At 41.0% G+C, this 12,250-nt stretch overlaps 1 protein-coding gene across 5 annotated transcripts in view; it reads right to left on the bottom strand.

Moving 5' to 3' along the window:
• The window catches only part of pdzd2 (PDZ domain containing 2), a 485,375-nt gene that overhangs the window by 29,916 nt on the left and 443,209 nt on the right, over window positions 1–12,250 (bottom strand). For all 5 annotated transcript variants that reach the window (XM_072252377.1, XM_072252380.1, XM_072252378.1 and 2 more), the window contains one exon: window positions 8,277–11,994. In XM_072252377.1, coding sequence (XP_072108478.1) covers window positions 8,277–11,994 — 3,718 coding nt within the window. The remainder of the gene's footprint in view (window positions 1–8,276; window positions 11,995–12,250) is intronic.

Genomic DNA, 12,250 nt, shown 5'->3' with positions numbered 1-12,250 from the left:
CTATCCAGATGTGTCGTAATTTCATCTTTTATAATTGACTCCAGCATCTTTCCCACCACCGACGTCAGGCTAACCGGTCTATAATTCCCTGTTTTCTCTCTTCCTCCTTTCTTGAAGAGAGGGACAACATTAGCCACCCTCCAATCCACAGGAACTGATCCTGAATCTATAGAACATTGGAAAATGATTACTAATGCATCCACGATTTCAAAAGCCACCTCCTTAAGTACCCTGGGATGCAGACCATCAGGACCCGTGGACTTATCAGCCTTCAGACCCAACAGCCTATCCAACACTATTTCCTGCCTAATATAAATTTCCTTCAGTTCATCCAATACCCTAGGTCCTCTGGCCACTATTACATCTGGGAGACAGTTTGTGTCACCCCTAGTGAAGACAGATCCAAAGTACCTGTTCAACTCGTCTGCCATTTCCTTGTTCCCTATAATAAATTCACCCGTTTCTGTCTTCAAGGGCCCAATTTTGGTCTTAACTATTTTTTTCCTTTTCACATACCTAAAGAAGCTTTTACTACCCTCCTTTATATTCTTGGCTAGTTTACCTTCGTACCTCATTTTTTCTTCGTGTATTGCCTTTTTAGTTATCTTCTGTTGCTCTTTAAAAGTTTCCCAATCCTCCGGCTTCCCACTCGTCTTTGCTATGTTATACTTCTTCTCTTTTATTTTTATACTGTCCATTACTTCCCTTGTCAGCCATGGCCTCCCTTTACTCCCCTTATGATCTTTCTTCCTCTTTGGAATAAACTGATCCTGCACCTTCCGCATTATTCCCAGAAACACTTGCCATTGCTGTTCCACTGTCTTCCCTGCTAGGGTATTGTTCCATTGAACTTTGGCCAACTCCTCCCTCATAGCACCATAGTTCCCTTTGTTCAACTGTAATACTGACACTTCCGAGTTTCCCTTCTCTATTCACACCTTGGTCTATGCAAGATAAAAAAATTAAACTTTCAGTACAGCACAGTACAATTCAGTACAGAAGTTTTAAAATACAGACCCACTATCAAAATAACGTCTTTCCACTAATTTTCTTCAAGATGCATGCGTTATTACATCATTGCATGTAACACTGTATTTTTGGTTTCCAGCCACCCAGGTCCCTACGCTACATTACAGTGGAAACAGAAAAACTATCCTTGTCAGGAAAGATGGTGAAAATGAAATGTTTCTTTCAGACAAAATGTACACTATTTGGTCAGCGAACAAGTTAGCCCAAGGAAGTCTGTCAACAATTAAAAAGGAAATTAATAGACAGCTGACTTGATTTTGACAACCTTGTCAAGTGCAATAACAGTATACATCAGAAGCATTTCAATTTATGTTATTCTGTTCTGTACAGGTAAAGTGATCATCACACTTCCTCTTTCCAACAAAAACAAAGGAGTTCTATTTGCTGCTTAACAGAAATGTGGATCTTTCACCTGATCAGATATTCTAAGAAAACATCAAAATGACTACTGCTCTTATTGACATTTTATATGCTTATTAAAATAACTTTCATTTACTTGCATCAGTTAGTGCAAAATAATTATATTCGCAAATCTTTGTGTGTGTTGTTTTAGAATGATAATGTGTTAGTTGCATTAACAAAATTATTAACTTCATAACTAATGCTTTATTACCAATTACTAATTAACATATTGTTAGTTCAGTGTAGTGAAGGAGCTGAGTGGTGAAAATATAAAATTTAAATACAGTGGATTCCCCTTATTTGGGCTGGCATTGGTTAATCGGGGCAGCCACTTATTTGGGACAACTCTTAAAGAACAAAAATTACTTGAGAAAACAGCCAAGATTCTATGAAGAATTTGAAAGTATCGACAATCATGAATATTACAATGAAGATGAAGATTTGAAGAACGCAATCATTTAAAGCATTGTATGAAGGCAGTCCGTTATCTGCACTGGGTATCTGTACTGATTTTGTTCACTTACAGTCAATCAAAAGAACATGGCAGATGAATTCGTCAATGAATACTGTAAGCATTAGGAACTAATACACAGTTTTATAGTACTGCAGTAGTATTGGTAACATTCTAATTTGTTCTAATTTATTGAATTTAAATACATAATTTTTTTTACTCAGTTTGTTTTTTTAAATATCTTTTTCGCTATATTCATGATACTTCAGTTAATTGGGCGGCCAGTTAATTGGGGCAAGATGTACAGATTCCAATGTGTCCCAATTAACGAGAATTCACTGTGTATGCAGATAATTAAGATGAAATGGAAAACAGAACATAGAATATTACTGTACAGGTCCTTTAGCCCAAGACGTGCTGAAGAGATAAAACTGCTTACAGGACTTGAAAGCACATTGTACACCAAAGACAACAAACCCCCTTCTACACAGAGTAGATCTCTCATTCTAATGGTGTAGAGTCACTGGACTTTTTTCCTAATGTGCAGCAGTTTTGCTTCTTACACAACAAGGAATTTGGGGAAAGGATAGCTCTGTTTTCATCCAATTGAGTGTTGTGGGGTAAAAAAGGACAGGATTGGTAAGTCGATCTCCGAGGCAGGAGGATGCTCTGTGCTCTATTCAGTTGAGTAGACTTCACCCTGAGAATGCTACTTATATGATTGTGTGTGCCTGTAGTGTTGCTGCTTGTACATTTTTCATTGTATTTGTGCATACTTGTGTTAATGGCAATGAACAGGACTTTAACTACATATAAAGAAGTATGAGAAATACAGTACTCTGCAAAAGTCTCAGGCACGCTAGATTTTTTATATGGTTTCAGATGGTATGATCTCAACATCATCAAGGCTTCTGGGATTACCTGGAGAGATAGAAGCAAGTGAGACAGCCAAAGTCTGCAGAAGAACTGTGATAAGTTCTCCAGGAGACTTGGAACAACCTACCAGCAGATTTTCTTATAAAACTGCATGACAGTGTACCCCAGAGAAAAGATGCAGTTTTAAAGGCAAAGGTTGGTCACATCAAATATTGATTTGATTTAGTTTTTAACTATTTACTGCTCTTTATGGTAATTTTTTTTAGATATTTAGAAACTTTTCATTTCATTACTTTTGACAGCACCTCTGCTTTACAGATTTTTTTTTACATGTGCTTAAGATTTTTGTATAGTACTGTATTTGCTAAAAGTTCAACCTGAGACCACACTTGCTGCTGAAATTGAGTTTCAATAATATACTCTGCATTTGTATGCAACCAAGGATGAATTTCTACCCCAATGGCTACAAAAGCAGGCCTAAGCCACTGCTGCAAGGTCCTGGAGTAACTTACCCACCTGATTCTCAAGCCTATCCACCATTTGCAAGGAGCACCGGGAATGTGATGGGATTTCCTCCACCAGCTAGGTAAGGGTAGCTCAAGCATCATTTAAGACATTTTTACAATATTCAGGACAAAGCAGCCCTCTAAATTGCTTTCCATCTTTACTGAGGCTTTAGGCTGGTGCTTTACTGAGGCAGTGTTGGAAAGCAGCCAGCATAATCAAAAGTCCCACCAACCTCAGATATTCTCTCTTCTCCACTCTCCCATCTGGCCAAAATACAAAAGCCTGAAAGCATGTACCACCAGGCTCAATGATAGCTTCAATCCTACTGTATTCAGACTCTTGAACAGTCCTCTTTCATGATAAGATTCTTGGCCTCACAATCTACCTTATTAAGAACTTGCACTTTATCGCTTATCTGCTGTGCTTTTATACTTTATTTGTATTGTTATTTTTTTTTACCTTATTCTAGCTCAATGCACTGTCTGATGACTTGATTTGTATGAAGAGCATGTGAGATAAACTTTTCACTGCATCTCAGTATACGTGACTATAATAAACTAATCCCAATAACATCTTTCATCCTCAATGTTCTCTCATTCCACCATTGGTGCATGATTTTCAGTGGCTATCATCCTGAAAATTCACAGCAGCAATTAAGCAAAGCTTCATCAAGAGCATCTCCAAGCCCTAAGACCCCACATCCAAGACAATAAAAGTCACAAGTACATGAGAACTTGCAGATTTGCTGAGACTAAATATTGGAACTCCCTTCCCGAGACTACAATAAGAGCACCTTCCTCAAATATGCTATAGCAGTTGAAGGAGACAGGTCATCATGTTGAAGAACCTGCTTTCTTCTTTACTGAATTGCTATACATTACTGATCATCTTTGATTTTATTGTACAAAGTACCAATGACACTGACACTGATTGCCAATGGTATTGAACCTATGGGGTTACAAGACCATAAGACATAGGAGCAGAATTAGGCCATTTGGCCCATCAAGTCACTCTGCCTTGCACTCACAGCTTATTTATTTCCCCCCTCAAGCCCATTCTCCCTGTAACTTTTAATACTCATACTAATCAGCCTTCCACTTTAAATACATCCAAAAACTTGTCCTTCACAATCATTTGTGGCAATGAATTCGATAGATTCACCACCCTCTGGCTAAAGAAATTCCCCCTCCTTCGTGTCTCTAAGGTACATCTTTGCATTCTGAGTCTATGCCCTCAGGTCTTAGGCTCTCCCACTATTGGAAATATCCTCTACACATCCATTTCATCTTGGTCTTTCAAATATTTACATAGCGTTTCAGTGTAACTATAACTGGCTTCAGTTTGAATTCCTGAGGAGAAAGATCAGCAAGGCCCTTTAGCTTTGAGTGCTGTTTAACAAATCCCTCTGAAAGGTGTGTGAATTGAGCCCAGGGAAGACACTTACTCTAAGCAAATATAATCAAGGGTCACCACGATTGAAAGGAAAAAGATGATGAACTTGTTTAGGGCAGATGTAGAACATAGAAAAACAGACAAGAAAATAGGGTAAGTATTTGGCCACCTGCCCCATCATTCAAGATCATGACTGATCTATTCTGGCCTTAGCTTCTCTTGTGTGCAAGTTCCCCACAATCTTCAATTCCTCAATTTTTTACAAATATATCTAACTTCAACTTAAATAAAACCAATAATACTGACTTATAATTTGCAATAATGCAATATTCTGTGTGTAACACACTGGGAAGGGGTTCACTGCTAATGTAATGGTTTTTCTGTAGCAGCAGTGTTTGGGTTATGGCTAGAGGTAATGGGGGCTTTGGAATGTGCGGCGTCCAGTGAAGGGAGTGTCTTTTTCTTGTTGTATGCCGGCGACTGAGGTGATCTGGGTCTTTTGTTCGGTGAAGATGAATAGAGAAGATGCCAGAAAGGAGAGGTCACAGACACCAGAAAGGAGTGGGGCCAGGAGTCTCTGAAGCCCAGGGGAATCGATGGAGGACCAGCAGAAAGGAAACTGAGAGCTCCAACTTGTTCACATTAGACTATTTCGTTAAAATGGGCCCTTTCCATTTTGTTTCACTTTACTAACCCTTTAGTCAAATTAAGAATTATACAGCTAAATCGTTTACTTGCATATGGTGCAATGTCTGTTATTTCGTGATACTGATTTGCAACAGGGTAACACATCACGCAGCATCCACACAAACAGGAAGTTTTGCACCTCAGTCTCACACGTTTGGTGGGGCCAGAGATTGTCTTCCCCAGACTTACACATCCGACAGAACAGGACGGTTACATATGTTTTTAAAGTATAGTCACTGTGAGAAATATAACCCCAAGGTTTGCAAGACTGGCTCTCTTTCTGACCTTTGATAGGTTTGTAACAGACCTACCCAAAAAGAAACAGGTCAAGGGAAATAGCTTGGGGAAACAAAAGGTCGCTGAAAAATCATAAAGTGTTATAGTGTCGTAGAGCAAAAGAAGCAGGCCCTTTGGTCCATCTAGTCCATGCAAAGCTGTTGTTTTGCCTGGTCCCACTGACCTGCACCTGCCACAATAGCCCTTCACACACTTCCCATTATAATTTAGATAACTTGGACAAGCCCTAGCCTAAAATAACAGCAGAAAATGCTCAGCAAGAGCAAAGTTAAGATGGCACGAAACCACGACTCCTTTGCTTGCATCTTCAGAAACAGAACATAGAACATAGAATAGTACAGCACAGTACAGGCCCTTCGGCCCACAATGTTGTGCCGACCCTCAAACCCTGCCTCCCATATAACCCCCCACCTTAAATTCCTCCATATACCTGTCTAGTAGTATCTTAAACTTCACTAGTGTATCTGTCTCCACCACTGACTCAGGCAGTGCATTCCACGCACCAACCACTCTCTGAGTAAAAAACCTTCCTCTAATATCCCCCTTGAACTTCCCACCCCTTACCTTAAAGCCATGTCCTCTAGTATTGAGCAGTGGTGCCCTGGGGAAGAGGCGCTGGCTGTCCACTCTATCTACTCCTCTTAATATCTAGTATACCTCTATCATGTCTCCTCTCATCCTCCTTCTCTCCAGAGAGTAAAGCCCTAGCTCCCTTAATCTCTGATCATAATCCATACTCTCTAAACCAGGCAGCATCCTGGTAAATCTCCTCTGTACCCTTTCCAATGCTTCCACATCCTTCCTATAGTGAGGCGACCAGAACTGGACACAGTACTCCAAGTGTGGCCTAACCAGAGTTTTATAGAGCTGCATCATTACCTCGCGACTCTTAAACTCTATCCCTCAATTTATGAAAGCTAACACTCCATAAACTTTATCATCTACCCAATCCACCTGTGAGACAACTTTCAGGGATCTGTGGACATGTACCCCAGATCCCTCTGCTCCTCCACACTTCCAAGTATCCTGCCATTTACTTTGTACTCTGCCTTGGAGTTTGTCCTTCCAAAGTGTACCACCTCACACTTCTCCGGGTTGAACTCTATCTGCTACTTCTCAGCCCACTTCTGCATCCTATCAATGTCTCTCTGCAATCTTCGACAATCCTCTACACTATCCAGAACACCACCAACCTTTGTGTTATCTGAAAACTTGCCAACCTACCCTTCTAACCCCACATCCAGGTCGTTAACAAAAATCACAAAATGTAGAGGTCCCAGAACCGATCCTTGTGGGACACCACTAGTCACAACCCTCCAATCTGAATGTACTCCCTCCACCACGACCCTCTGCCTTCTGCAGGCAAGCCAATTCTGAATCCACCTGGCCAAACTTCCCTGGATCCCATGCCTTTTGACTTTCTGAATAAGCCTACTGTGTGGAACCTTGCCAAATGCCTTACTGAATTCCATGTAGATCACATCCACTGCACTACCCTCATCTATATGGCTGGTCACCTCCTCAAAGAACTCTATCAGGCTTGTTAGACACGATCTGCCCTTCACAAAGCCATGTTGACTGTCCCTGATCAGACCATGATTCTCTGAATGCCCATAGATCCTATCTCTAAGAATATTTTCCAACAGCTTTCCAACAACAAAGATAGCTCTATTGCTATCTTTGACATCTATTTCTTTCCTTTCAAGGTTCTTTTGAAGACCCTGACCTGGAGTTACACTCTGACTTTGGTTCTTTGCAGGAATGGGACCCGCTCTCAGGGCCTCATGACTGGCCACTTTTTGATATCCCAAGGACACGGCCTGGAAGACTAGCACACCTTCAGGGTGCTGGATTTTTGTGGTTCTGGAGACGGACTGATTCAATGCTGCTGCCCCTGACTGTGGTGTTGCAGAAGAACACAGAACTTCGGGAGCTGAGTGTCCAGAGACCTGAGCCTTTCTGCGGCCGGTTCTCTGGGAGCAGAGCTTGGAAAAAGTGATGCAACAGAGTTTTAGCATCATAAATGAGCAAGTTGTTTGTTATGTCTCCCCTCCTGCTGTGAAACAGGGACACCTTTTTCCTTTATTAGGGAGAGAGAGAGTCTGTGGTATGTCAAATTACTGGGTGAATGGAGTATCTTTGGGGTACTGCAAGTCCGTGTCTTTATTGATGCTTTGCTGCATGCTAGAGTGCTCAGTGGAGGGCGCAGATTTGTTTTGCTGTTGGGGGAGGGGGGTGATTGTTGCCTTGCTGCTGCTTGTGTGTGGGAGGGGAGAGCTGGGGGGGGGGCTTTGAGGTTCTAACATTTAACTGTCATTCATCCTCTGGGGCACTCCTCTGTTTTTGTGGATGTTTGCGAAGAAAAAAAAACTCAGGATGTATAATGTATACATTTCTCCGACATTAAATGTACCTATTGAACCTATTGAGGTCAGGGCAGTGACTGACTAAAGCAGAAGCAGAACAGAGTTAATGTTAAATGTTGAAAACTGTCCACCCAACCACCTGAGTGTTCTCAGCATTTTGTGATTTTAGATCAAATTTGCAGCACTTTGATTTTCAAATGTCCTTCTAGCTCTTCACATTTAGAGATTAATGACAGGCCAGACTGTCCTCTGAAATTCATGTTACTAACCTCATAGACCAACTTTTCCCTTTATTTTCAGACAAATTCTCGCTGTTCGTCAATTCATCATCAGACCAAGAATCCAGTGTTCTGGTGCTGCTCTTCCAGCTGCTCTTTGACCTTGTGCTCGAAATACCAGATCTATAAACTTTCACTAAACCAGACCCATTAGAGGTTCCAGAGGAAATATTAGTGAGGCTTTCCGCTGCAGCAGGACCTTTAGACTTCCTCGGCTTAATCTCCAGTTCAGTTTTAAAGCTATGGGTCATTGGACCAGTAGAATAATCATTGCACAGTTTATCCAGATCTGGCATGCTCAGTGCTCTAAGCTCCCGTAGCTTGGAGCGATTCAACGAATTTGGTCGGTGTTTGACTGACGACCGATTTTTACCATTGTTAACCTTCCACGCATTGAAGTCCTGCTCTTGAGACGTTTCATTGCTGTCATCACATTCATTGGTCTTTTTAAGCTCCTTGGTAATACTTTCAGAACTTGTTTCAAAGCTTTGTAAAGCTAAGCTCGATGGAGCCTTTTTCAATGGCAATGATGTAAATGCAGCTTCAGAGGTGCTTTCAGTGTAAGAACTCAAACTACGCCTCAATACACGAGATGCATCAAAATCTCGACCCAGTGAAGCACTGGATGTCGTTAAAGTTATTGCACTCCCTGATATTCGCCTTCCTACTGCGGGCTTAGTAACATTAACAAAGGATGAGTCTGACAAATGTGTGTCTACTTTCCTGATTACAGGTTTGTCAAAGTTGGCAAGGCTTTCAAAAGACTTAATTCTCTGCCTAACAGAAAAGGAACCACTCTCGGGGGGATAATTCAGCTCGTTGATAAAACTTCCCATACTTGACTTGCCCTTGTCCCTATGATAGAAGAAAAAGTCAGTGCTGGAGTGTTTCTCTTCACTCAAAGTTTTCCTTAAGCTTCCAGTTCCTTCGACTTTTAGTTGAACATTTTCTGAACTTTTATCAGTAGTGTGTAATTGCAAAGTCTCAAATGATTTTACCTGTTTTTCAAGCAATGGAATCTTTTTTTGAGAAGCTTTGACTGCATGATCAGGTGGGCATTTAACCTCATTTGTATCCTCACTACTTAGCTTATCTGGTTTCTGCTCCAACTTCACAGGAGGCTTTGGAGCTTTCTTTGGTTTTTCAGTATTATCCAGTGTTAAGGGGAATTTCGGTGGCTTATTATGTAAGAGTTCTGAAGAAGTAGCAATGTTTTTAACTTCTTTCTGCTCAAGAGAAGGTGATGCTAGTTTTAACTCTATAAAGCTACGTTGTGATGTTGTGCATTCTTGATCATCTTCAACTTCATTGCACAAAGTGTTTATAGGAACATCTTTCAATGGTTTAGATTCAGCAGGTTTCAATTGCTCTTCAGGCTTTTTGTCCACTGATGTCTCTTCTAATTTTGGTGCTTTTTGTGACAATTTCCCCAAGGTTTTGTTGACCAAGCTTTCCCTGTCACAACACATCGATTCAGTCACAGATGTGACCCACATTTCAGGTGATCTTTCATTGGATGCATTCTCTTCACCATCATAAATCCCTGATTCCCCAAGCGATTTGTGAGAACGTTTAATCCATCCACTTTTCTCGATAACCTCATGGGTTTCATTAGGAGCTCCATCGTTGAGATCCTGATCCAATGTTATTTGTAATTTGACTTCTCGTTGATGTTCAGATTCTTCTTTAAAACCTTGTTTTTGCTTTTCATTGCTGAAATCAGTCTTAGTGACAGCAGACAACTTATTTCCCTCTTTATTTTGCTGCCTTGCTTGGAGACTGGTGTCTGCTGCCAAGAGCATCAAAACCTGTTCTGAAGAGTGAGCAGAGTCTTTACCCATTTCCTTCTCTTGTTTCGTTTCAGATGGATTTTTCTCATCCTGCTTATTTGTTTTTAGGTTATATATTAATGATGCCCTTTTGGTTAAATGTTTTGACGTTGGCTGATCAACATCCGGTGAATTTTCAGGATATATTTCTGTTGCCTCTGAATTTTTGGATCCATCCGACATTGATGCATTCTTCTCACTAGTTTCTGACTGAGGTTTAATTTTGCTTTTAATGCTAAGTCCTTTCAGTTTTGGTGCAGAATGGAACTTCTGGATTTTGTCCTGAAACTTAGCTCTGCTGGACAGTTGAGATGGTTGTCCACTTTCATTCTGCCCCTTATATTTCATATTTTGAGTTGCCGAACATTGTTTGTGTAGATTGAGGGAATGCCTTTGTAGCTGCGGACTAGAACTTGACAAAGCCTTTCTGATATGAGTTACAGAAGAAGCTGTATCAGCAGGTTCTGGGTTAGACTTGTTTGTAGAAGACAGATTAGGATCGAGCACTGGATGCTGAGACTGTAGACTTGTACTGGCAATCTTTGCTTTCTTGGTATGATCCGAGGCATCTAACGAAGAAGGAAATTTAAGGTCTGTTCTTCCCAACTCTGAAGAAGAGACAGAAAAGTTGGAATCATTGTGGTAGTCTTCCGCTTCAACAAATTCTCTGGCAACTTTTCCATTAGAATGGTCTTTGTTCAACTCTTCATTATGATTCGTTTTTACATTTGTACCTTCTGCAGCATAATTTATATTTGCTGGAGGACATTTCTTGGAAGTTACATCAAATTCCTGAATTTCCATTTGCGAATCATTTATGTCCATAGTAGTATGAAAGGTATTGCTTTCAAATTTCATCGGTTTGGAAGGCCTGCCAGTGACTGAACACGGCAGGGGTCCAGCAGTCTTCATTTCATTATCATCATAATTACAAGGCAGTGAGGAAGAGGTTAAGGTCTCTGCACTATCGTGGGATGTAAAGGACAGATGTGAATGTGTTTTTCTGACCACTGGTGGTGTCACTCTACTTGCCTCTGCTAAGTCCTTATTCAGGGGCAAATGGCTCTTATTTAGCTTGGGTAGAAGAGGCGCAGGTTGCTCCGTGCTGGTAGTTCGATCACTGGGTGGGTAGCAGATTTCAACCTCTTCAGTGTCTGAATCTGCGACACTGAGATTTTCACACTGACTGAAGCCAGCCACTGCAGGCAAAGACATTACCACTCTATTACGGGAGACCTGAGGGCTATCAGAAGATTCGGTCTCTGAATCGGAATCCACAGCAGCAGCATACATGGACTGTTGTTTATTATTTTCTGTGAAACCTGTTGAACTTACTGACATTTCCTCCCTCTCAGTACTCATATTTCTGGAGTAGTTAGTCAGGCAAGCTTTGCTCACTGAAAATACTTTGCCTGTGTTGACTGAACTCAGAACAGAATAATTGAGAACATCCTGTTTGATACTGTTTATGGACTCACTTTTATTGCTGACATCATTTCTGGTGTTGATAGCTTTTATTGAATCTGCAGTTTTCACATCTTGATCCATTTTTGAATCTGAAGACGATGTATTTGTAGTTTCTTCCTCAGTGGAATTGAGGTCATTGACGATGTCATCAATGTACGCCACTGGGCGGTCACATTTGTTCCCGTTATGGTGAGAAGTCTGTGACGTTTCCTGCTTCTTCTCCACAGGATCTCCACCAAGGTTTCCCTGGGTTTCTCTTCGTATGCTTGTACAGTGGTTCTGCAGCAAGTCCACACTCTTCTCCTCACAGCTTCCTTCGGTGTTTAGATTCTTGTCATTTTCAGAGTTCTCAGGCGCTGCCAGATTCACATCTGTTGAGGCGGACGAGATGATGCTGGATAATCTGTCTACAGCTGTGGACAGGAAATAGGCTTTAGATAATATTATCATGTTTCATATCCAAAAATACACATTAGGCTAGTTCGAAAGAGTGGAATGAGAAGATAACCCCAGGCTTCAAATATATGAGCCTTTCACAGTTTGCTGCTTGATGTAAGTCAATATGTAGTGGGCGAAAATGCATTTTAATCTCATAGAGTTACAGAGGGGAAAATCACAGAAACACACCCTTTGGGCCACTTTGCACTAAAGTAGTCTATTTTCTCATTA

This window comes from Mobula birostris, chromosome 3 (genome assembly GCF_030028105.1).
Source record: "Mobula birostris isolate sMobBir1 chromosome 3, sMobBir1.hap1, whole genome shotgun sequence".
NCBI lineage: Eukaryota > Metazoa > Chordata > Chondrichthyes > Myliobatiformes > Myliobatidae > Mobula > Mobula birostris.
Note: the sequence above shows the minus strand (reverse complement) of the source record. Positions and strands in the feature narration are given on the sequence as shown.